At 41.8% G+C, this 27,489-nt stretch overlaps 1 protein-coding gene across 1 annotated transcript; it reads left to right on the top strand.

Annotated features, from left to right (window-relative positions):
• The first annotated feature begins 373 nt into the window (after positions 1-373).
• On the top strand, positions 374-27,113 carry CAGE1 (cancer antigen 1). The gene is made up of 15 exons (XM_050939763.1): positions 374-442; positions 1,111-1,326; positions 4,675-4,771; positions 6,062-6,549; positions 6,858-7,049; positions 8,151-9,356; positions 10,667-10,789; positions 11,997-12,146; positions 16,904-17,008; positions 17,703-17,783; positions 20,558-20,662; positions 21,182-21,252; positions 24,838-24,906; positions 25,873-25,912; positions 26,400-27,113. Exons 1-15 carry the CDS (start codon positions 374-376, stop codon positions 26,505-26,507), a joined length of 3,120 nt encoding a protein of 1,039 aa, XP_050795720.1. The 3' UTR covers positions 26,508-27,113.
• Positions 27,114-27,489: the final 376 nt, after the last annotated feature.

The raw sequence follows: 27,489 nt of genomic DNA, 5'->3' as shown, positions 1-27,489 counted from the left end.
TTTTTAATTCAATCCAATTCATCTTTCTCTACTAAATGCTGGTGATTTAAAAAAAAGATGAATAAAAATATTTATAAAGTCATCCTTATTTTGTTACAGTTTATTCTAAATTGAAAGCATACTTTGTCATGTCATGTTATGTCATGCAATCAAAAATACTAGGGCTTCCTCAGAGTAGGAGACCTGGATCAGTGGATTCTGCCTTAGATCTGAAAATCTTGTAATAAGAGTTGGATCAGGCCCTTACTTCTCCACTGTGAACATAGTGAGCACACAGTCCTGTCTATGGCAGAAGACTCTTGACTAATACCACCACTGTGGCTCCATATGCTCTTCTGCTTGTCCCTTATTCTAAACTGATACCCCAGTCACCATGATAGATGGACAAGCACAGGCCTTCTATTCTGGAGGCCATGGCAGGTCTGAATTACAGAATTCTCATGTATAGGTTACATAAATCAGTAGAACTATCACTCCCAGAAGTCCTTTTACCCTCCCTTACTAGGAATAACGGCTCACTACTTTCAAGAAGCGTTTAATTGAAGCTTTCTCTGAGTAAAGATTGTTACTCTATGAAGGCAGATATATAGAGAGTACACACTCATATACCCATTATGTAGTATGTAATGTAAATTGTGTGGTCTCTGTGTTATATATATAGGTGTATATAATATACTATAAAATCTTTCTTTACTCTGACAAAACTCCAGCTGAACTCAATGGAATTCCCAATTTTCAGTCCTCACTAGATCACATTTCTCTACATATGTCATAATAATGTCTTAATATTCAATACAAAAGACAAGGTGGGTGAGGTAATATCTTTTATTGGACCAATGTATGTTGTTGGAAGAGACAAGCTTTCAAGCTTCACCAAGAGAAGTTGGTCCAATAAAAGATACAACCTCACCAACCTTGTCTTGCTCATATACTGGGACCAACATGGCTGTCACAACACTGTTAATAACCAATACACAGACAGTTTGATCGCTGCTTGCTTGCTTGTTTGTTGGTGTGTTAGAAAAATGAAGGTGGAGGCCTGCCTTTTGCTATCATTGTTTGTGGTTTATGCTAGGTGAAATTAAAAGGGTTACAATCTTTTATTTGCAGATGTTTCCCCACCATCCACTATGTAAAGATGAAGGCTATCAAAAGTTTTTGACTTTGGCAGTAATCAGTAAAGCAGAGGTCAATGCTTTTACTCAGCAGCCTTTAAATACAATGAGTGAAGGAGATGCCATTTCCCTCAGCAATGCTTCTCTGCAGGTGACCCACCGAGATTCTCTTAATGTTGAAAGCAGCAGTACAGCTTCAGAGATCTCTCAGGTATGTACGTCATAGAGCTACTTTGGGATATCTCTAAATTGGGATATCTCTAAATTCTCCCATGCCAGTCTCTGGTTCACATGGAAATTAAATATCCCGTGAATATTTTTATCAAAGGAGTAGGGGAATTACATGCTGGTATCCGAACTGATATTCTCCTCCAGTAAGGCAGGTTCTCATGGTTTTGTGTGAGCTGTTGTTAAGACAGTGGTGTGTCTCTGCTCTCTACACATCTTTAGGAATATGAGGAAACTAAATAGACACAGTTGCGTTCCAAATAACTGTATTTACTAAATATATAAGTATACGAGACCTAGTTCCATATATACACCATTGCTCTGTTAGGGTTCTGTTGGCATCAAAACTAGAAGAGAGGAATGCCCACTAGAGGGCTCCCAAACTATTTAAAACACTACTGCCCAGTACCTGTACACTGCAGAGAGCTGCAACATTTCTTCCAACCTTAACATTCTATCAGCATGTGTACATCGTTTTGAGCAATGTGATTTGTAATGCCTTGAGTATGAAAGGCAGTATCTGAAAACAAACTGTATTCTTACTTATTATTATACTGTAGTATCTAAGAAACCCAGTCCAGAATCAGGGCCCTATTATGCTTGGCACTGTACAGACAAGTAACAAAAAAGGGACTCCCTACCCCCAAAGGGCTCACCGTCTAGGCATTCTGTATATATTTTTGCTTAAAGTGAATCTAATGCTTATGAAGTGTTGATGGTCCTGGAGGCTGAAGTTCTTTATGTGTCAACAAAATAAGTGAAGCGTGAGTAGCAGCAGCGTAAGCTTCCTCATGCTGTCCTGTCAGCATGCTGGTGACCCTGACCTAGAGGGGACCAGCAGTGAGAGTATAGGTCATTCGCTGTGCCCAGTCAGTCTTTGCCAATGCTGCCAGGGAAAACTAGGAGCTGAGCTGAGATCACCCTCTCATTTCTTTTAGGATCAACTATCACATGGTTTCAGCTACTACTGATCACCTGGGATAGGTTTGACGTAGAGACTTGCAGGTTTATTCCATTATATATTTAATAAGGAACTCTGCAAGTAAACATGGTGATTCAGTTGACTGATTGGGAATTAGGTTGCTTATAACATTAATTATTATTTATTTCCTACTCTAGAGATACTTTCTCAGATTTGCTTTTATTCCCTTCTTTCCTCAAGGCCTCCATGTGGGTGAACATCTCTCTAGCCAAGGTGGGCTGGATATTGCTCCTTTAGGAGGCCAACAATGCTCATTCTGAAACAGTCATAGAAGGTGACGCAAGAAGTGACTCCCTAGGGAATATGTGACACCTGTGAGGGGGTTGATTTCAGTGAAGCTCCTGCTTCTGCAAGTAGCTAGCAAAAGTACCATGCCCTCAGGAGGATGATCTTATATTTAAAGTACTGTGCTGGGTCTCAGGAGATCAGATTTGATTCCTGGCTCTGCCACAGACTTCTTGTGTGACCTGGCACAAATCACTTAATATCTCTGGTATCAGAGGGCTAGCCGTGTTAGTCTGGATCTGTAAAAGCAGCTAAGAGTCCTGTGGCACCTTATAGACTAACAGACGTATTGGAGCATGAGCTTTCGTGGGTGAATACCCACTTCGTCAGATGCATTTGACATGCATCCGACGAAGTGGGTGTTCACCCACGAAAGCTCATGCTCCAATACATCTGTTAGTCTATAAAGTGCCACAGGACTCTTTGCTGCTTTTAATATCTCTGTGACTCAGTTCCCTAGCTGTGAAATGGGGAAGATAACAATTCCTTACTTCACAGATAGTATGTTGATGGATATCCCACTGATATCTAGATAGCCAACGAAACAGAGGGGAAGCTGTAATTTATTGGACTGAACAGAGGGCTTGAGTTCAGAGATCAGGATTCTAATTTCTGCTCTGCTATTTTCTTGTGGTGTGACTTGACTTACATAGCTGTGCAGGGCTGTGAGACAACCCCCACACCACCACCACCTCTGTGCAGCCTCCCCATGTCTCGCTGGTCTCAAGCAGAGGTGGGAGGAAGCAGAGGCTGCATGCTCAGAATTTTTTCCCCACCTCCATACAGGTCAGCAGGGAGTGGACAGAGAGGACTAACTTGCAGCTCCACCCCCACCAGGGCCAGCTCCAGGTTTTTTGCTGCCCCAAGGGAAAAAAAAAAGCCAGAGTGCTGCTGCCAAAGCAAAAATAAATAAATAAATAAAAAAGGCAGAGTGCCACCACCGAAGTTAAAAAAAAAAAAAAATTCAAAGGAGTGCCGCCCCTTGAAAAGAGCCACCCCCAAAGGGCTGGAATGCTGCCCCTTGAGAAGTGCCACCCCAAGCACATGCTTGGAACGCTGGTGCCTAGAGCCAGCCCTGACCTCTGTTCAACGTGCCACCTGGCATAAGTGAGCTGGCATGGGGTGAACTGTAATCTACTACTGATCACAGTCAGTATTAGGTTTTTACTAACCTCCAGGAACAAGAAATTGTAGCTATGGACTGCTCCATACACAGGGTGGTGCCTAAAAGCTCTGTCTAACCCTGATTGATGACACTTGCTCATCTTTGGCTAGGAAGAGCAAATACACTGTGATCAGGGCCGGCTCTTGGCACCAGCCCAGCAAGCAGGTGCTTGGGGCGGCCAAAGGGAAGGGGCAGCACCTTGGGCTTTTCAGCAGCAATTCAGCAGTGGGTCCCTCTCAGAGGGAAGGACCTGCCGCTGAATTGCTGCCGAAGAAGAAAGCGGTGCAGTGGAGTTGCTGCCAACTGCGATCGTGGGTTGTTTGTTTTTTTTTTACTGCTGCTTGGGGCAGCAAAAACCCTGGAGCCAGCCTTGCACAGAACACAACACAAAATGGTGCCTTGATCTGCAGATAGCATAAGCCTTGAGTGATTTAAAGGTGTACTGTAGAGAAAGCAAAATCCATTCTAGGCCAAATAATGGGTGCCAGCAGCAGCTCCAGGCACCAGCAGTCCAAGCACCCTGCAGGTCCCTGCAAGGTCGGCAGTCCGGCAGCCTTCGGCGTCTTGCCTACAGGAGGTCTGCTGGTCTCGCAGATTCGGCGGCAATTCAGCGGTGGGTACGCCAAAGCCGCAGGACTGGTGGACTTCCCGCAGGGAAGCCGCCAAATCTGCGGGACCAGGGACCTCCCACAGGCACGCCGCCGAAGGCAGCCTGCCTGCCGTGCTTGGGGTGGCAAAAAAGCTAGAGCTGCCCCTGACTGTGATTCACACTTATTGGAGAAAATAAACAGAAAAATTGTCTGTGTGTAGTGACTCTTTTTGTGATGAGTGAGGCCTTGCTACCAGCTGAAGATCCAAGTGATGAGGATAATTAAGGAGTCCCCTTTTTGTGTTTGCAGGATGAAATACAGAATGCGAGGCAGAAAGGGGATTCTGGCTGCAGACTCTACAAAGGAGATCATCTTTTTGAGCCAGGATTGGAAAATTTGATATACAGTATGTTCCTCTTTGGCAATGAATCAGGAAATAGAAAGAACTTTAACTGTCTTTCTTGTATAGTCCCCTAAGTGTGCTACCGTGGCCCTTCACAGAAGGTATAGAAAGACTCACTCCCTTCCCCAAAGCACACTGGGCCTAGTCCAGAGTCTATTGATATCAGTAAAAAGCTCCTTTTGATTTCAGTAGGTTTTAGATCGAGCACTTACCATCTAACTTTCAAATGTGACGTTAGTAAGGGAGATAAGCAGTAGAGAGAGGATGGAGCAAGGAGGTCTGGAAACAGTAGGAATATAGTCAAGATACTGTTTAAGCAAAGGTGTATTTATTTACATAAAAACACAACTATGTCAACAGGACAGAAAATAACCTAGAGAAGAAACATGAGGTTCATATTCAATTCACCAACAAACAAATTTCACTTGTAAATTGCAGTGAATAATAAATTCCCTTCCACTTTGCCCACAGTGACACCTAAATGAGATAATTTGGTCCTCGCAGCTGTTCCTGACTTGTCAGACCTTCATTCCGTGCAGGCTCACTGATGACTCAGAATAGGCTGCCACAACACGCTGCTGCCTACTCCTGTGAGCAGGAGCAGAATGAACACCCAACTAGCACTTGCTGCTGACAGCAGCATATGTGCTCAGCTGGCTGCGGGGGCTGCACACACCCAGTAGCTGGCAGATTACCTCCTCTAGAGGCCCAGATCCCCAGCTGGTGAAAATCAGCATAGCTCCACTGAAGTCAATGGAATTACATTGATTTACACCAGCTAAGGATCTGGCCCATAGCATGCAAGCCAGCATGCTAGTCATAAGTACCTCCTAGTATTGCTTTGAGCATTAGGATTGATTCTGCTTTGCTGCTTGCTCCAGTATAAAAGGCTCCCTATAACCTGTTTCCCTTTACATGCCAGCACAATAGAGGCCAGGATCCAGTCCATAGCATGCTAATTCTTTTGCATCATTCACTATTCCCTAACATTGTAGTCTAAATTCTGCCCTCACATGTACATTGATTTCAGTGGATGTTGTGCACATGTATCTGAGAGCTGAAATTTGAGTGTGCTAACATAATCCCTGGCGTGAGTGTCCATGCAGTTGCCTCATGTTCAGATTAAGTTATTTCTGATCAGAAGGCCGTGTAAACTGAAAGGAAATCATACACCTGTTATGCTAACCTGAAGCAGAACAGCATACCTCTCCCCAGTTACAGTGTGATATTTCTATTAATGTTCTATGAACCAGTTCCAATGTATTTACTCAATCTCATCCTGACTATGTGCAGATTTTGAAGATTCTTCACAGAAAGTTTTGACACCATTAGGTGATACAAGAACATGCCTTAGCAACAAGGACTCTCTGTATGTAGCAGACTGGAAGGAATCCTCAGATAATGAAAGAATATTCTTCCCTAGGAAAGAATTGTTATCCAAAGGAGAATCAACCCAATGCAGCAAAATGCTGGACTGGTCAAAGGAAAGCTCCATTACTGGAAAAGACTTGATTAAAAAAGCATCATGGGAAACTGAGAATGAGGAAGTTTCACTGGCAAAAGAATTGTTACCTTTGGAAGATGATCCATTTGTGATAATGGGGGAGTCATTGCTGGAGTGCATTGTTAAGGAATCCCCCATAAAAGAAGTGTCCTATTTTCTCACTCAACCCACAGGCTCTTTAATTAAGAAAAATCCATGTTTTGTTACAGAAGAATTATTTTTCAGAGGGGACAACTTTAACTTGACTGGCAAAGCAGCCAGTCATGAAGGAAATATGGTAAGATTTCAAACTGCAATCCACAAGAAAGTGGAAGCATGTTAATGAAAATGACGTTCCCTATTATAGCTAGTGGTGATATGTGAAATTATGTGTCTACCTAGTCATACTCTGTGGGAGAGTAGTGCACCTCCTTGATGTATGATGTTATTAATAAGAGAGTAGATGTATTCTAAATCCCCCCCTTGATACTAAAGTTGGGTGCAACTGAAATGCTTATTGAATTAACTGAGCTCTGGATTTTATGAGAGAGCATATTTTCACTGACATACGGATTCAGTTCACAAACACTTACCTTCTTTTGGCAGACAGCCACTGAACAACTCGTTGACGGTGCTGAGAACTTGAAGGATATTTCTCCAGTCTCTTTGGATGAAAACATAGAATATATTCAAGCTCTGATGAAATCAAATAGACTCATGAAAGAAAATATCAAGAGCAACTTATTACATTGTTGCAACAAAGAGGAAAGTGTTGGTGGCAGCCTGCTGTCTGCGTCTGTGAGATGCCTTTTATTTATAATTTTTCTATTCTTTTAGCCACAGATATGCAACAAAGGGAAGAAATTTTTAGTTTAAATGAGTTGAAAACTGCATAAAAATATGTGGGCCAAATTCTGCTCCAATTTACTATTAGTTTTATGATAGCCTCTGAGAACCCTCAATCAAAAATCAGGGCCTTCTTGTGTTAGGCATCACTGATACCCAGTTCTGTCCCACTGAAATCAGTGGAGTTGCCCAATAGAGTGGAAAGCAGAATCTGGCCCTTTATCTCTCTTTTGGTTGAGTTGTACCATCACTGAGTGAAATCTCCCTTATGTAGGGCATACAGAATTTCAGCACATATATTGTTGCATGGATCAGTGAAAGTCAATTTTATCTGTGGTCTTGTTTGCCCTTTCAACTTAAATGCTCTGCTCTCTGTCTCCACTTTCATGCTATCCTGTGCAATAGCCGCGCCTGATAGCTTGCGTTTCTTAAATTCCTGTTGTAAGATTGTCACTCAACACAATTTAGAACCCAAACCTACAATGGCATCCTTGTGAGCCCCATTCATTTCCCTGGGGCTCGCACAGACACAGTGGCCATGGGTGCCACTGCAGGACTGGGGCCCTAGAGAGATGCTGTTTTTTATTCATTGTCAGTCCAGGAAAATACACAGCATCCTGTTTCTGGTTGGGAAAGATTCTGTGTCTTGAATTTATTGCAATTTTATTTTTTGCCATTACAAAAATGAGCTGTTAATAATTTCAAAAGAAAAAAATATTATAAAAAGTGTTTGAAAAATTATATTTATTAACCTTGTTTTGGTTTGCTTTGTAATGCCTGAGCCAGATTGATTCAGTTCTCAGATAAGTAATACTTCCATTTAAGTTAATGGAAATGCAGTGTGAGTAAGGAGAACTGACTAAAGAGGGAAGGCTATGACCTTCTGTTTGTAATGGTAAAATTGCAACAATATTGGTTCTCTTACAGTAAATGGAACTCATTCAAATTATCCTCAGGTGAACTAGTCAGGTAAGGCAGACAGTCACAGCCAATCAAGTCATGTATGCTTTTGTTTTTCTAATAAGTTGACAATAGGTTGTGGTTGTCCCCCAGGGAGCATGTATATCTGACAAGTCTTTATTCCATCCTTCTGAGAAGTCACTCAATGTTCAAGAAGAATGCAAGCAAGGGGACACAGGTAGTAAAGGAATTCTCCCATCTCATAGTACTAGAAGCTACTGCCTGAGTCCCTATGAAGAATCCTTCAATGTGTATGAGACAAAAAATTCAGAGCTTGACCCAGAGAAGTGGCAATTTCAGGAGCGGGATGTGGACTTGAATGAGGTCATCAAGGGATTAGAACAGGACCAGCAAACGCAGCAAACCCAAATCATGGATCTTCAGTATGATAATATTTTTTTGGAGAAGAAGATTAAAGAAATAGAGAAGCTGCTGCTTGAAGTGGGATGTGTAGACTTGGGCGAGGTCATGAAGAAGATAGAACAGGACCAAAAGAAACAGCAGACCCAAATCATGGATCTTTACTATGATAACATTTCTTTGGAGACCAAGATTAAACAGCTACAGGTGGAAATTGTCCAGCAGCTGCATTTTATAGACACCATAAACCAGCTGAAGAAGAACATCGAAGATCTAATTGAAGAAAAGGACAAGATCTCTGTGGAGAAGTCTGAGACAGACAGCTGCCTGAAGAATGTGCAGGAGGCTTTATCCAGTGCCAGGGACCATCTTGAGGAAGCTGGGGCTGAAAGAAATGCCCTTCTGCTGCAGCTGGAAAAACTTAAAACCAATTATAGTCTCCTTCAGGAAAAGCATGAAGCAGAGATGGAGCAGAAGATCAAGTCTACGACCCAGTGCTTACAGATGGATGAGACTGTACGCAGAAAAGAGCAAGAAATACAAGAGCTGCAGCATTTTAAACAAAAATTGGAGCATGAAGTCAAGACTGCCACTTCCGTCCTGCACAGACTAAGGGAAGAAAAGGAGAATGCCGAGAAACAACTCCTGTCCCTTCAGGCAGAACTTCAGAGACAGAAAGATGACAGGCTGGCAGAAAGGCAGCAGTTGGAGTCCAGATATAACAACCTGGTTGTTCAGATTAAAATCTTGCAAACAGAATCTGAAAATGAACGGGCTGAGACAGAGAAAATGCAACAGCGGATCAGTGCATTCAGAATAGAGAACCAAGAGCTTCAGCAACAGATAGTGAAAGACAGAGAGCAAAATCATTTTCTCCAGCTTGAAACTGCCAGGTGGAAAGAACAGTATGACAAAATCAGGGAGTCACAAATAGTAAAGGTATTAGTATTCACTTTGGATCCTTGACATACTGTATTACTGTTAAAAGTAAAAGAACCTATGTCATTTAGAATAGAATAGAAAGCCCAGCTATCTTACACACTCAGTGACTACCATGTGCCTTTCCTTCACTTTTTTAGAAGTGGTGAAATTCACCTCTCCACAGAAGCTCAGCACAAGGCTTGTGCCCCATTTAAGACCTACTTTGAAGGCTTCAGTGGTGCATAGGCCTTGATCTGCCTCTGTATACAGAGGTGAATTTCACCCGAAGCGCACGTAGCAAACACACACACTTGCATAAAATGCAAGTCACACGTAGCTACTAAATGCAACTTTTACAGTCTGAATATTGTGGTTGTGAGCTCTGATTATGTATTTAAAATCCCTCACTGAAATAAATATGGTGCTCAAAATGTGTGTGTTTGGGGAGAGGAGGGAAAGAATTTTGGTCCCCTAAAAATAGTATTTTTCTATCTTTTTTGCCCCTTTTCTCAGTGAAAGGTGGGAGTATGGGTCTGAGTCAGGGGTGGGGAAACTACGTTCCATGGGCCGGATCTGGCTGGTGAGCCATTTAAGCCGTCCTCCAGCTCCCGCTGGGGAGAGGGGTCTGAGGCTTGTCCTGCTCCGGTGCTGTAGCTGGGGCGCCAGGTTGAGGGCCACACCATGGGTCTCGGCCCTGCTCCAGCCGGGGTGCCGGGTCGGGGGCCGCACCATGTGGCATGGCCCCGCTCCGGCACTCTTAACAGTGTCAGGGGCCACTCCACATGCAGGAGCCAGGGAAGGGACATGCCACTGCTTTGGGGAGCTGCTTGAAGTAAGCACTGCTCGGAGCCCACACTCCTGAGCTTCTCCCCACGCGCCAACCCTCTGCCCCAGCCCTGGTCCCTCTACCGCTCTCCAATCCCCTCAATCCCAGCATGGAGCACCCTCCTGCACCTCAAACCTCTCATCCCCAGCCCCACCCCAGAGCCTGCACCCCCAGCCAGAACCTGCACCCCTTCCTGAACCCGTGCCCCAGGCCTGTTCCCCCTACTGCCCTCTGAACCCCTCAGTCCCAGCCCAGAGCACCCTCCTACACCCCAAACTCCTCATCCCCAGCCCTCACCCCAACCAGAGCCTTCACCCCCTCTTGCACTCCAACCCCAATTTTCTGAGCATTCATGGCCCACCATACAATTTCTATTCCCCATTGTGGTCCTCAGGCCAAAAAATTTGCCCACCTCTGGTCTGAGTAAATGAGCCTTTGTATTGAGCAAAGACATAATCAGCATATGTTGATTTCTTCTTTAATTTCCCTGTCTACATGCTAGGAGCAAATGCAGTATCAAATGATCCAAACACTCAGACATAAAACTGGAATACAGAAGGAAGAACTAAGGAAGAAAGAAGAAGAAATAGAGTGGAAGATGCACATTCTGGGAAGGTTTCTTCTGGTATGTTAGGACATGTGCTGTCCTTTCTTAGAAGAATGCTTTATTATAGAAATAGCAGTTACACTTTCATGTATACAGATGACAATCCTTTCTTCCTTACTTATGCAAAACTCCCATTGACTCCAGTGGGAATTCTGAGTGAGTACTAAGGAACAGGACTAAGTACTAAGACTTCTATCCAAAAAAAGTACTTAAGCATGTGCTTATCTTTAAGTACATGGGACTACTCCTGCAATTAAAAGATACGCATATGTTTAAGTGCTTTGCCGGATAGGGGTCTAAGCTGGGAAATATGTCTTATACAGTGGCTCACACAAACATTGGATTATGTAGAATGGAGATAAGTTTTACAGTTTTTAATTTGAAGTGTACAGTAAATTAAAGTGGAAAAATAGATATGTCCACATCCACCCGCGCCTCCCCCAATGGAGCAGATGAAAGAATGGAATTGCATACCAAATTATGTCAGAGGGAGGGGGATTCAGCTAATGTGGCATCGTACCTTTTTCCTCCAGCACTGCAGAAACCTCTGTACATGATTTTGGCATGACTGGGTCATCCTCCTACTTCCCTCTCCCATCACCTCCAGGATTTCCATGTACTATCTTATACAGACTCCAGCTCTGTGTTGTTAAACTCTCAGAACGGGTACAGATCCAGTGGGGAGCTAGTAGGAGCAGTTACTAAGAAAGTCAGGGAGAACCAGGAATAGTGAGGAACCACTGGACTTTTGCATGAATGTGTCACCCTTCTGTCGATGTGTGAGACCAGCAGGGTGGACCTACAGATCTCTGGATGTATCTTGGGTAGGAGAGACACACTGCTTGTTCGGTGAGAACTAAAAGCTCCACTTCCCTAAGGTTCCCCAACACTCATGGTGTGCTAGGTACTTTCCAAATATAAAAGAAGGCACGGTCCCTTCCCTAGGGAGGGAATTCTGGTAAATAGGAATATGCCCTCAATGTAGGAGATCTTTGTCAGAATCTGAAGTATACAAGCATCATTGTAAAAACTAAGAGCACAGCGTCATGTACTCATGTTCAGTCCCCAGATTTCACTCTGAAGCTTCCCTTATGAATGGTAACTATAGTTGGTGAGAATCCTGTGTTGCATGTAGCTTTTCTTTGGTAACACTAGTTATGCACACTACTTGTGTTTTCATTTGGGAGGCAGCCTTTGTCTGACAGACCCCAATGTGTCCATACAGGATATGAAGTCGATGCATTCTGATTTAATCCAGAAAAACCTCCACAGCGAAGAAGACCGTTTCAGTTCGCCATATGTGCAGCGAGCATCCCAGCTTCTATCTAAAATTCGCAGCCTTCTGTCCCTCACAGAGGGCCTACTTAGCTGCCAGGTAATGCAAAACAGCCCTGTCAGTGCCTACCTACACAAGTCCTAGGCACTGATTTCAGATCCATTCGGAGCTAGTCACCTGGTATTCACTCTTGTTGTATTTTTCCAATAATTTAAAATAAAGGAATTTCAGACATGTCTTGAAAACAAACACAAAGAAAACCCTATTATTTTAACTCCTCCCTGCAACTTTAACCAGTCACAGTCACGCGGTTGCGCTCCCGTTCCCTTGTTAAGTTGAGAAGCAATTTTAGGTTGCTGGTTCCAAGGCAACATTTTCTGTCCATGTATGGAAGGGCAAGAAAAAGAAAAAAGATGGAGATGTACCTGAAACACCTTCTAGCATTGCCTACTTGCCAAAACCCCACTCAGACTACTCCCTTCCATTGACAAATGGGTGGAATAAATGTTTTAACGCTGCTTTCATTGTTGTTCAGGACTGTCAGTCCTGCACCTTTCATGAGCATTAAATTCACACACACATACAACGTGTTAAAAGAAAAATAACTCTGACTGAGGTTAATGAAAAAATATCAAATTATTGCTCCCCTCTTATCTGTAAGCCTCTTGATCTTGACTACAATAGAGACATTTTTGCTAACACCGGTTCAGCTCCACCAATGTAACAATGCTGAAAGCCGGGGTGTAAACTAGGCTCTATGTTGCTGCCAGCATTTTAAGCACTGTGTGTTAGACCAAATGTGTGTCTAAGATCTGCTGCTTAAGAAAGGCTTCTGGTGTGTGAGTGCTGGTGAGTTACTAACACTGGTGGACCTGAAGTAGGGTTAGCAACAAGGTTGCATTTTGAGCAATGCTCCTGGTGTAGGCCATACCTACCTTCATAGTATCCTTGGCTTAGCCACAGGTGTCAAACCAGGGAAGAAACATTTTCAGTGGTTGCTTCTGGCTCCTTTTATTTAATTCCCTGGGGAGCTGATTTGGTAGCTATGAAGTGTCCTCTATCTCTGGAACAGATGGCTGCCATTAAGAGTGGGGCCATTAAGATTTCCATGTGACTCCTGAGCAATTGTATAAAAAAGAATGTGAACATTCTTGTGCATTAATATCACATTGTTTCTTTATAGACAATGTCTACTGGAAACAGAAGAATGTGTTGGAGATAAACAGTGTTGGAGGTGTAGGACCAAATTCTTTAGCCTCTTCAACCCACTTGTGCCATGCTGGCAGCACTAAGGGGCCAAAATGGGATCTCAGGTGAAAATTCCTCCAGCATGGGGTGTCCTCCGCTGGAGTAGAGCTGGCATTACTGGCTGCTACTCTCCTCCATGGCTTGGCAGAGGAGGTGTGTTGAAGGTGTGGCCAGAGTGCTACTGTGCTCTGGTTTGTCTTAGCTGGTCACAAAGGTACATTTACACAGCAATAAAAAACAACCTGCAGCATCAACTCTCAGAGCCTTGATCAACTGACTCAGGCTTGCAGGGCTTGGACCACGGGGCTAGAAATTGCAGTGTGTGTAGACATTTGGCCTCGGGCTGGAGCCCAGGCTCTGAGACCCACCTGCCGCACAGGGTTTCAGAGCTCCACTTCAGCCTGAGCCCAAACATCTACTCTGCAATTTTTAGCCAGCTGACCCAGGCCAACAGCAGCCATACCGCATGTGTCTTTTATTGCAGTGTAGACGTACTCTTAGGCATAGTTTAGAGAAGTGTTTTCAACCTTCTTGTCCTGGCAACCACCTTTGGACTTAAATAAAAAATTTTCTTACCCCCTACCTTAAGCTTGGGCTCAGCCTTCCGCCTCAAGCAGCGGCTCAGGCTCCAGCTTCAGCCCGGGCGGTGGGGCTTGGGCTTGAGCTTCAGCCCTGCACAGCAGGGCTCGGGCTGAAGCATGTAACTCAGCTTCACAGGGCCCCTTGTGGCATGGAGCCCCAGGAGGTTACCCTGTTTGCCACCCCCTAACACCAACCCTGCACCTGCAACACTCCTAAACCCGTCTCACGACACACAGATTTCAAGCACTTACCAGGCTGCTGTAAATTACAGCAGGGCTAGGACTGGGACAGAACCAGTCCGAAAGTCAGGGAGCTGCAGCAAGGCTCATTTGTGTCATCCCTGCTGTACTTTGCATTGACCAGATGTAGCAAAGAATCTGGTCTGTAGTACAGAAAATGCTGACTTCACATAGATACTATGGAATTGTATAAAACTACAAACACGTTGGGAGAATTTACAATAAATGACAAATGAACTGTTGGAACAGGATGAGAATTCTCCATTGGATCCAAGGATGGTTCTCGCTTGTATCCCTCACGAAGGTGACTATTTCACCGTGCAAATAGAAAATTTCTGAATATTCCTGTTTTCTTTTGCAATGTTAATGTTTCATAGCCATGGAAATGAGAAAAGGTCTTGCCAGTACACAACTGGATATGTGAAGTTTCACAGTGTTCCAAGAACTGGGGTGAAATCCTGGCCCCTTTGAAATCAATAACATAACTCTCATTGATTTCAATGGGGCCAGGATTTCATCCCTGCTACATAGACTGTGAAATAATAACACCTTTCAAAAATGTGGACTCCTTCCCTAGATGCAATGGTATAAAATAGCTTCTTCCTTCCATTGTCTCCCTAAGGCTCCAATCCTGCATTGAGCAGCATGTGGGCAGAGCCCACAGGGATCCAGATGGGTGCAGTTCACACTGCAGGAGCAGGGCCTATGTTTGTAAAAGCGGGGCTTGCCTACATGGTGAGTTAGTATGGAGCAAGCCAGGGTGTGAATTACAGCACACTGACCTGCCATGCATTAACTTGCTGAGTGGACCCTGCTACCATGCACTAAAAGTTCCATAGTGTGCGCTGACATACTCCGTTTGAATCTTGCTAGAGGTAACAGGAGTCTGTATGACATTCCTTGTGATAAACTTTTTTAAAATATATCAGTAATTTTCCTATTTCAGTACTATAGAGAGAGCTTGGAAGCCTAAGTCTCCCCTCTCATCTAGGACCTGACTCAGTGTCCACTGAAGTCAATGGGAAACAAGCTAATATGACTGGTAATACAGTATGTGGCATGTACAGGAAATGGAGCACTGGCCTATTCTATTCAAACCATTCGGAAGATCTTTAAAGTTGTATGGACTCCTTGCATGGCAGAACAGCTACAAGCCCCATGGAAGAAGAGAAGAAATAGAAATGGACAATGTAAAACTCATATTGGACTAATTTTAGTTCAGTGTTTGAAAAGAGTAAAGAATTTTCAAAACCCAAGGATCAGTGAAGTGGTGAATTCTTCCTCAGTTGTATGGCTGTTTCATGACGCACAACAGCATTACTGGCTATTCCTATATGGGATATATTTGTTATTTAATCATTTAATTTCTTAATATGTCTATATTTTATTCTATATTTTGAGTGTTTATTTAAGCCCTCTTTGACAAATTCAGAGCAGAACAAAGGACAAAATTGAAACCAGGGGTCAAATCCTAACAACTGAACTGAGATTCAGGAGATCAGGGTTCAATTTCTGTCACAGACATCCTGTATGACATTGGTCAAGTCACTGAGTTCTGGTCCTTCAACTAACTGTATGTAGTGGCAGTGAGCCCATGTGGAGCCCCAGTGAAGAGAACTGATCTATTTATGATTGTCTGCTGCAATCGCACAGCATCAGTTGTGAGGCCAGAGTTTTACTCTCTCTATGCCTCAGTTCCCATCTATCAAAGGGGAATAAGATTCCATTTTTCCTATCGCTTAGTCTGTCTAGTCTAATTGGATGGTAAGCTTTTTGAGACAGAGGATGTGTCTTGCTAAGTGTATGTACAGTGGCTAGCATAGTGGGCCTGTAGTTGCTATTCTAATAAAAATACATAATGCACACAAAAACAGCTCCCAAGCCTACCCTTCAATTTTAATAACAGGCAAATCCTTGGGGAGTTTTTGGGAGGGAGAGAGAATTATTTTTATTCCCCTCAATCCTTCCTTTCTGTCATTAATTTTTTACTTATTACAAGTGTCCACCTATTGCTCTAGGAATTTTTATAATAGATAAGGTAACACTGAAATCATTATATGTAATAAACTAAATCTCCCACCACTGGCATAGTTATGTTTTCCCACCACAGTAATGCTAGCTAACCTTCCCTTCCCTACATTATTCAATCCATGTCCTTCAAGTCATGCTTTCCAAACAGGAAGAGAAGAAAGATGGTCCTTTACAGCATGTTGGGAAGGTTCACAAATTTGTGCTCTGGTAAACCAACAGGGAAGTAAGTTCCAGAGTCACAGATCCCTCATGGAAAATGTCCTATCAGCAGGCCCTTCCTGTTTAAGCCAGGGCTCTCCAGCTACAAAAACCTCCATTGGTCACAAATGAGGTTGTGCCTCAAGGTGAGGGAGCCAGTCTCTCAGTAGGCAGGTGGTTCCAAACCATTTGGGACAATGTAAGTTAAAACAGACAACTTAAACTCCACCTGGAAACTAACAAGCAGCCAGTGCAGATCACAGGGTCCTGCTGTTACATGATTAAAAGCCTGGTGGTTGGACTTCCAGCAAAGAACCTCTAGATGTGGTTTCCTCCAAAATCAATCTGAACTATCTCTGGTCAGGTCATCGGGATGTCACTGAACAACAATATTAGGTGTTCTTTCCCCTTAAAGTCACTACTTTTCCTAGCAATATCTGGCCTAGAGAACAAGTTCAGAACCTGATGGTTCTGAACAGACCTCAGTTAGGCCTGGTAAATCTCATTAGTCTGATTGTTTAAACATTGTTAATGCTGTCCCATTGTTATGCTTACTAGGACATGGATTCTACTATTGAATATTCCAAGAAGAGTGAAATGATTACTGAATTGGGAGAAAAAATGAAGAACTTCACCCTTAAAAAGAAAACCTTGGAGAAAGAGGTAAATCTTCCCTCATTCTTGGTGAAGGTAGAAGTGAGGCTCCTTCCAACCCAGACTGTCCCGAGAAGAAAGACAGATTCAATAAAACAACAACACAACGTTAGGTGATGTTTTCTATGGTAATGACTATGAAAATGATTTCTGAGACTCAAACTGTCCTCATCAAGGTCTGAATCTCTGTTTGGTCCCTGATGAAGAAGGTGCAATCCTCAGAATCTTACCCATTTAATTCTGAATTATTCCAATAAGAGGCATCTCCTATAATTTCATGATTTTTTTTTATCATTCTAAGTCTAACAGGCACGCTTGCTTCTCAAGGCCCAGATCCTGCAATTATCTCCATGCAGCTGTACCCCTGCATCGGTGCATGGACTGGGGTCTAAGATGAGAAGTGATAAAAATTGTTGGATGAACACAGTGATGGGCATGATACAAAAATCTGAACAAAATAAATTGGATACATTTGGTAGCTGTGCTTCCTTCTGGGGATACTCAAGTGATATAAATAATGTACTACACCCAGGCTCTGTGCATCATTTATAAAGCAGTATTTTTTTGGTTGTGAGTCTCTCCACTCAAGATTTGCTTGTGTGATTGATAGTTTTTCTAGGATGTTTGTGTTAATAATAAATTATACTTGAGCGGCATATATTCTCTCTCTCTCATGTACACTTTAATCACTGTAACTGTTTAGTTACAGAAACACAGGGAAAGCATAGCAGCCATGAGAGAGTTAATTATCCATGAGAAAGCTTCCCAAGATCAAGTGACTGAGGTGAGTTCAACATTATCAACAGTTACAAAAATTAGAGGTAGCAGGTTGTTTTTTGATCAGTATTAATATACAGTGATATTAAAATAGAATATGACTTATTTCCCCAGGGGCAGGATTGTCTCATACTGTGGGTGTGTCTAGAGAGTGTGATTGCAGTTTAAGCAGATGAACCCAAACTGGCTTTAATCTAGCTGGCTTGGGTCCTGGAGTGAAGCTGCGGCAGCACAGGATGCACAGGCCCACCCAGAACCCTGGATAATTACTTTAAGGGCTAGCCTATGGTAAGCAGGCGCTGCTGCAACTTCACTACTCGAGGATCTGAGCTAGCTAAATTAAAGTTAGCTCACGAAAGTCTATTTGAACTGCACATATTGTGATTGTTCCTAGACATACCCTTTGTGTTTGCATAGAGCCTAATACAACAGGGTCTCAGTCCTGATTAGGGCCCTGGGTGCTAAGAAGAATACTACTAATGATACAATAAAAACAAGATGTATGTATCCGAGTGCTGCCAGCTTTGCACCTGCTGAGGTGCCCCTATTGAGGACACATATGCAGGGAACTTTGGGGAAGGAGTATCAGTGTATAGGTACAATAACAGTTGGGCGTGTTTGGATGCACTGCATTAACACATATAAACCAAACTGTCTAATGAAGTCACACTGGTCTATTGCAGGGCAAGACAGCACTAGCAGTGCTACCCCATTCATTAACATAGTGACTTACCTAGTGTAGACAGGCCTCCTGTTTCATTGTTCCTCTCCGTTTCCAAATTTCATGCCTTATCTGTAAAAGAGATGTTATATTTTTATTGACTGTCAAGAAGACAAGGTGCAGGTAAGTCAGGATTCAGAATTGGATATGTTTGCTTCCCAGCACCCATACTCCATTGCCACATGCCTCACCTCTCCCAGCTGCCTATGGTCCAGTTGAGGATTGCTTGAGGGATTCAAACTTTAGTCATTTGCTCTCCACTCCCAGTCCCGATATACCTCTGGCACCAGGGCCTGCAGAGAAGGCAGCCTAGCACCGTGTCTGACATCTGTGTGCCATCTGGGGACAACCAGTGCTGGGGGAATTCCTTGCATGGGAATTATAATTAAGGCTAAGTTTATATCATGGAGGTAATGGAATTCACGGAATCCGACTTCCAGAGACCTCCATGACATTCTTTGCTTCAGCCCCAAGGGCTGCGGGACTCTGGAGCTGGCAGTCAGCAGGGCCCTGGCAGGGTTCCAGTGACGGGGCCCCCTGCAAGGTTCCAGCAACAGGTGACAGTCTCCTGAGGGGGCCCTCCTCGGGGTTCCAGTAACAGGGGGATGGGGACGGGGGCGTCTCAGGCAAGCGGCTGGGGTTGTCCCATTTTCTCTTTAGGAAATATGGTCACTCTGCATCTCCCAGTCATGCGGATGGAGGGGGCCCCCCTGCAGCTTCTAGCTACTGTGGGTGGAGGGGAAACCCCACAGCTCCCAGACACCACACTGGCGGGGGAAACCTTGGAGCCGCAGCAGCAGCAAAAGTAACAGATAGGTCATGGCTTCCGTGAACTTTTGTTTATTGCCCGTGACCTGTCTGTGACTTTTACTAAAAATAACCATGACAAAAACTTAGCTTTAATTAAGTGAGTCTCAGCTTCCTTTAAATTGTCTGAGAGTCACAAAGGGAGTGGAATTGGAGTGAGATTTTGTGTAATTGGATTTTGTGAGATTGGAGTGTAATCTTTTTACATTTTACGCTTCAAAAAGTTATAGCAGAATGAATAGAGCTCTGTGGATGAGTCACTTTTACCAAACATTTTAAATTATGGGCTGTAGTCTTTAGGAAAACTTAAACATACTAAATAGAGAGTTTGAGTTATTAGTGCATTACTCCAATTTTAGGTAAGTGTAACACTTCTTTAATCAGCAAATTACACCAGTTTAAACCTGGATTAACAAGTAGCGAATCAAGCCCAGAGACTATATTGTCCTGATTTTGACAAGCAAATTTTTCAAAAATTGAGTGTGTTGGAAACCTTGAAGACTAAACTAGTCTTTTTGGTAGATTGTGTGGTCTGGATAATAGTTGTAAAAATAGACTAATTACATTATGGAACTTGAAATCCATTATTATAGAAAAGGAAACGAGTCTAATGACTATTACTGGATTCGACCCAATTTTCCTTAATAGCACATTTATCCATACGATGCAAGTGCTGGTCAGGAGGAAACTGGGAGTGGCACAGAACTGCTTGATTTGCTGAGAACAAAAATGGGTGAATACCATAAGCAAAGTGATGACCTCCATTGCCATGTGAGGAAACTGATATCTGACAGAATAAGGCCTTGGAAGTTATTTTTGTTGGAAATCAGTGTACAATACTGCTTTGTCACACTGAATTCTAGTTCCCTTCCTAAGTCTGGTGAACCTTATATACTCCTATGGATATATGTACATACACACACAAACGTAAATACATTCTGGTGGTGATAAGTAATGGCATTTTCTATTTATAGTGCTTGCCACCTCGGAGCCTCAAAATACTTTACAAATATTGATTTATGCCTCACAATACCCCTAGTAAGTACAAGCAGTGTTATCCTCACTTTACAGTTTGGGATCTGAGACAAGTGACAAATAAAGGCTTGCAAAGACCACTATCCTTTTTCAGGAAATCATGGCTGCCCTCTATCTTCCACTCTTCCACTCTGAGTGGTAGCTCTTTATTTCTGATATTTAACAGGACATGTTTAAGACAGTAACTGTCAATGAAACATTTTTGTTGTTTTTCTGAGATTACAAAACTAGAAAACCATCTGGCGCTAAAGGAAGAAGAATGCAAGAGACTCACAGGAGAAAATGAGAAGCTTCAAGGAGATTTGGGTAGCTTGACATGCAAGGTACAAGTGTGATTGTATAGCAGAAACTCTACATGTTAATCTGACACAATGGAAAGCTGACATTTTCAGGAATTTGTTTAAACTGTATGTTTTTTCCCCCTCTTCCAACCTATTTTATGTTAATTGTCATCTTAGACTTGTGAACTCTTTGTCAGATCTCACAAAGTAAGCAGAGTCAGGCCAGGTCAGTACCTGGATGGGAAACCTCTAAAGAACAGATAGCTGGGTTTGATATACTTTGACAGAAAAGCAAGCTAAACTCGGTGTGTGTAGAAATTTAGCATATGAGCCAAATCCTGCTTACTTTATTCACATGGTTAGTCCCTCTAAAGTCAGTGGGATTATCTGCATGAGCAGGACGAATAGGATATAGCTCTGGAATGCTCATTAGGGCCAGTGGGAGTAACACATACAAATGCAGGGCCTATCGAGATGAGAATGTATTGCCTTGTGGAAACCTTCTTTTGCTGTTTTAGATATTATACAGCAGCTAATCGCTTGATGATTTTATTTTGAAAGGTAACATCATATGAGGAAATTATTGAATGTGCTGACCAAAGGCTTGAGATAGCAAGTTCCCAGATATCATAGTAGGTTGACTGAAGTAATTACTTGATTTCCTTTACTTTGCAGAGGGAGGTGTGTGTGTGTGTGTGAGAGAGAGATTTTCTCTTGCTTCCCTAATTCAGGGAGACAATGAATAAATGATGCTCCTTGATATGACAGTGTTTTTATATTTTATATTTACTGAAATGTGCTAGATACTGTACAACATAAAACATGAGAACAAAGATCAGTTGTTTTGTACAGTACATTTCACCAAAACTAAAAGGGTAGGCCTCCATGACTGCAGCAGAGGTTGAAGTAAACAGTGAATCTTTGGAAAGGGATTGCAAACATGGTCTTATCTTGGTAAAGATGTGTCATGGAGCATTCACCCAATGTATGTTAGAGTAGCCTAAGGGTTGGTCCCACTTACACTAGCTGAAGTGGACCAATTTACAATTTATTGGCTTACATGTGTCCCAAAGAGTTGATATGACATCTGCGGATTGTCAGAGTGCAGAGGAGCCTCCTCTGTTGGCTTTGGCCATGATCCCTACAGTGGCAATGGGAGAGGGACATAGAAGCTGTTACGGCTGCCTTACATTAGCCGAGCATCCCATTAAAATAGGAGCCTTTCCCAGGCCTGGCTATGCCTAATTTAGGGCCAACTTGCACCATTCCAGTTGAGAACTGGGATAAGAGCTTTGCAATATATACAGCTTGGGACTTGTATATTATTTATAACACTTTTTGGTATCAATCTTCTCCCCAAAACCAACAAGCAGAAACAAACCCACCAACACTAAATGGAAGTTGGAGATTTTTTTAAGTGTGGCTATTTGTAGTGCTTCAACCATTGTGGTACACTTCCTAATGTACTTGAAAGAGTCATGATGAGTTCCATCTTTCTCCTTAACAACAAGAAAATTTTCTAGATCACTTTCAACAGCTATCTTCTGTTTCTGTTTCTTCTGTGTCTGACAAGTACATCGAAAGTGGTCAAGCTGACAGCACATCTTATTTCTCAACTTCTTTTTATTTGTTTGATCTTCAAACAGTTATCACTGTTCTTTAGACAGAATAAAAATCTGGGTGTTTTTGAGAAAATGTTGTTGTAGTATAACAGCAACAATTCCTTTCTGGAAACTAAAACTCTGAAGGCTGTGATTCTCAAAGGAAGACATGGCAGTTAATTGCCTGAGATCCTAATGACTTTTATGGGAGCTCAAAGTTTAAACCTCTTAAAGTGCTTTTGAAAATCCCAGCCTAAACGCCTAATCATAACACCATTGAAGTCAATGGGAGATTTGCCATTGGATTTCATTAGGAGCAGGCATGGACTCCTAGGACCCAGTTCTTTGAGGTGCTGAGTGCTCTCTACTCCCATTGATTTTCAGATCTCAAATGAGGTACCCGATAATAAAGTAAATGGGAGCAGAGAGCATTCGGCACCTTGCAGAATCAGACTGCACATGAATATGACACCATATCCTGTAACAAATTTATTTTACTATTACAGGACAGGAAATTACATGGTAACAATGACAAGGCCCAATCCTGCACTATGCACAGTACTTATTACCATGAGTAGTATAAAGTACATCAGCAGGTCTGTTAAGGTAGTAAACACTAAACTCTGTAAATAAGGTTCTGCGGGACTGGTCACTGAAGCTCTGATTTAGGGCAGTACTTCAGCACATGCTTTTAATGTTAAACATGAGCTGGACTGCTGCCCTGAACCAGGGCCTGAATTTGTAAAAGCATGTCGTTGTTTAAATATATAAGAGATGATAAGATTATGTAATCCAAAGCTATTTCCAAAGGCTAAGATATATCCCATATAGATTGCATGGGACTAGTGGTGTCAGTTATATCACAGAAATATGTATTATGGACTATCTTTATCAATCCAGTAAGTGTCAGAGGATTTCACAGGGGGCGGGGGAGAACTAAAAACGCAAGTTGAAACTTATTTTTCTAGTGAAGTCTCCCATTATCTGGCTAGTAGGGACATTCAATCTCTATTTCTGGGCCTACTACAATTTTAAAACATGCTTTATTTTCCTGTTATTGTTTTCTAATTTGAGAAATCCAACACAAGATGGGGAAGACTAAAAAGCCTCTGTCAAACACTTGACTCAGAGGCTTATTGACTAAAACCAACATTTTCGAAACTGGCCTCAGATTTTGAATGCCCAGCCTGAGATGCCTTGGGCCTGGTTTTCAGAGATGCTAAAGATTTGCAAATCCCATTGACTTCAATTAGAATTGTGGGATCTCATGACTTTAAAAATGAGGCCCAGGGTATCTCAATTTTGGAATCCAAAAATTTTGACAACAAAAACAAAAGGGCAATTTTGAAAACTTTGACCTAATAGTATAGTAATACATGTAGTGAAGTAATAAATAGTAAAATGTGTGCTCTGTAAAGTATATGCTTTATTGGGAAAATCCTATTGTAATGTTTTCCAATGAGACCTATTATTAGTTATAATGATTATATACAATAGTCATTTACCTTTTAGAAAAGTCCTATAGAAGTACACCTCTACCTCAATATAACGCTGTCCTTGGGAGCCAAAAAATCTTACCACGTTATAGGTGCGCAGGCCCCCAACCCCGGAGCTCTGCTTTACCGCATTATATCTAAATTTGTGTTATATCAGATGGCGTTATATTGTGGTGTATAATAGGGCTGAAACTGACAGGATTCCATAGAAATTATATGGTTCTATAGAATTACTCTAGAAAACTATAGAATTTAATAGAGAATTATATCGCTGCTAATGAATTGCATGGGTTGATCAGATATGTATTTATTATTATTATTTAAAGACCTCAACTGAGATTTGGGACCCATTGTGATAGGCACTGTGTAGTCACATAATAAGACACAGTCACATAATAAGACACAGTTTTAACCCCAAGGACCTTACACCTAGATCTTCAATGGTCTGGGGTCACCTAACTCCCACTGAAATCAGTGAGAGTTAGATGCCTAAATACCTTTGAGGGACTGGGCCTTACATTGTAAATAAATAAGATAGAAAAAGGGTGACAGGAGAAATTGAGGCACAGAGAGATAAAGTGACTTGCCCAAGTTCACACAACAGATCAGTAGAACCCAGATGTCCTGATTCCTGGTCCAGCACCCTGTCTCGTAGATTTCCTAGCCTGGTTAAAAATTCTATAGACAGGTTAAAATTGTCTCTCAAATTCTGTAGGCCTTCTCTATAAGAGCTATATTTAATTAATAAAATGCATCTAATTACAAAATCAAGGTGCATGTATAAAAATGTTATACAATTTTTAAAGGAAGAGATTTTCCCCAAAACGAACTTAAATATCAACTCACCAACTCCTCACACATGCACTTCCACCACCACTTAGGCAATGTGTCTTAAAGGTCAACATACTGGGGGTCTCTTGGTTCAGCAATGGCAAGCATCTTCCTGAGTTGAGTGATGGCTTCACATACAGTACATGCAAAAGAGACTGTTTGATTGTCTTAATTTCTGTACTGCACCTAACAAAAATATTTATACTGAAAAATAAGGAGACTCTGTGTGTGTGTGTGTGTGTGTGTGTGTGTGTGTGTATATAACAGTTACATTGTCTCTTATTGACAGTTTAGAGAAAAGAAACAAGCATCTGGAAGACTTAGTAAAGAAGTTCAAAATGAAAGCAAGAAAGCTGAGGTAAACATCAAATGCCGGAACAACAGGTTTTAAAAAAAATCAACTCTTTTTATAATAGATACTATCAACTAAGGGCCCTTTTTGCAGGAAAAAAAAATCTATGCAACTGAACAGTCATGGTCAGCCCCTTCTAGCTGAAAATAACTCTTTTTAATACAAAGTAGCATTACCGATTTTGGTTGTATGTATTCATGGAGGTTTCATCAAGACATAAAAATCTTAATTAAAGATTAATCTTTAATTCCTGGAGACTCCAGGACAAACCTGTAGGGTTGGTAATCCTAATACAAAGATGTTTGCCCATATCTCTTGGATAAACAATCAGTTCTTCTGTAGGTTTCTTGACAGGGAATTCCCAATGCTCCTTTGATTCACAGAAATAGTATCAGAGGGGAGTTGTATCATATAATCACGTTGCAATAATAGTGATTACTGCTGCTGATTAGCTTATTACACCTGTGAACTGAGCACACAGCTAGTCTATGCTAAAACATTCTATTACTGGTGTTTCCTATCAATGTCCCCTTACCTGCTTGCTTGTTTCACACATTTGTTATGTTTTCTTTTAGACTGTGAGGTCTTTGTTACAGGGTCTGTCATTTACTATATGTTTATACAGTGCCTAGCACAATGTGGCCCCAGCCTAACTGAGGCCTTCAAGTGCTACAACACTATAAATAACAATAATCAACCTTTCCCTAGGGCTATACAGGCTATCCCAGCTCTTCTCAAACACGCCTTCCACCCCCCATGAGTTAGAATACATCTCTAGCAATTTCAGTAGCAGCACCACACAATTTAGTGTTCATTTATAAATTGATGTGGGGCAGCGGTCAGTTAATTCAGTTAGAAAAGAATTTTCATCTTTGTTGCCTAGAAGATGTTAGGATATGATTCCAGGTTCTAGCCCATCAAACAAGAAACTTCCTATGTCACAGAAACAACCTATCTTTGTAATTTCCACAGACAAAGATGTTGGTCTGCTTTTCCAAAAGCCATGACTGAGGTAAGTCAAAGAATGTCGCCAACAATTGCTCATAATCAAAAGTGACTTTATTTTCAGAAAAGCTGGCATAATGTATCTGTTTGGATATTTGCTGAGAGATACTTGCCCCAATAACCAGGATTTAGAGCAGGGGTTCTCAAACTGGGGGTCAGGACCTCTCGGGGGTCACGAGGTATTACATGGGGGGTTGCGAGCCATCAACCCCCACCCCAAACCCCGCTTTGCATCCAGCATTCATAATGGTGTTAAATATATAAAAAAGTGTTCTTAATTTGTAAGGAGGGTTGCACTCAAAGGCTTGCTGTGTGAAAGGGGTCACCAGTACAAAAGTTTGAGAACCACTGATTTAGAGGGTCGTATTCAGTTTCAGATTAGACTTTATTGTGAATCAATGCATAAGAGTATTTCAATACATTAAGAATAAGAAGTTAAAAAAAACTAGAGAAATCTTCAGACTGTGATTTATGTTTTTTACTATAATTTACAGGGTCAAGATGTTCAAAAATCAAATGGAAACAATATAGATACTAAAGAACAGAAGATGAAATATTCTCTGTATCACTGTCAGGGCAGCAAATTGCATGTGTTCAAGTGATGTATTACCATGGACAAAACACTATTCATTTTACACCGTTCCTTTGTATATAAATTACTGAATTAACAATGGAAGGAAACTGAAAGTTTGAGGGCAGCTTTTGGATGCAGTGGATTCTTTCCTGAGTGCTTTGCATACTGGACTGGCGAAGGCTTTTCCCAGTTTCAAACTCAAAATATATATTGCATTTTGATTAATAGTAAAAAATTCCTACCAGTTTGATGTTGGAGATCCTGGTAGTTGACAAGCCTGGGATTATTTATGTTGAGAAGCCAATGCGGGTATCTCATTCTATGCCTAGCCTATCTGTGGTGGGGGATTTAAAAATAAACTCCAACTTTAAACTGGGAGCATATGAAACACTGCAGATTATACAAAAGAGTCTGCATGGAATAATGTAATAAGCAGCTGCAGGTTTAAGGCTCAATTATGCAGTGCCTTCTGGAGGAAATTAATAATTCTGTCTTCAGAGCAAGATTTGGATACTGTGCAATAAGACCTGGGGCCATGCACTGAATTATTAAGAGAAAACAAAATGTTGAATAGCTGCTTGTTAAGTAAGCACCATCAATCCTGAGCACTGAATGAAGCAAAAAATAGTATGTGGTCATGCAGTTAAATACTGTATCATAATGAATATGTGCAAGGAGAACCAATTAAAGTTAAATTTTTAACTTTTGAGTAATTGACTTTGCAACTTTATTAGTGTTCGTTTGACATAGTTTGTTTAATTAAACAATTCACTCAATATAATTTTAAGAAAGTTTAATTCTCAACAACAGTCTTCAGAGAAATTAGGAATTGTTTTGAAATACAGTACTAAATAGAAAATTTGGCATCTCTGGTTTTTACTAGTTTGCACAAAATCAGGCCCAATAGTTTTTCTAGATGGTTGCCTGTTTGAAATTACAGCACTTTTATATGCAAGAGTACTCTAACACATATGGGCCCTGACCCAATGCTCACAAAAGTCAACAGCCAT

Source organism: Gopherus flavomarginatus, chromosome 2 (genome assembly GCF_025201925.1).
Source record: "Gopherus flavomarginatus isolate rGopFla2 chromosome 2, rGopFla2.mat.asm, whole genome shotgun sequence".
Classification (NCBI taxonomy): Eukaryota; Metazoa; Chordata; order Testudines; family Testudinidae; genus Gopherus; species Gopherus flavomarginatus.
Note: the sequence above shows the minus strand (reverse complement) of the source record. Positions and strands in the feature narration are given on the sequence as shown.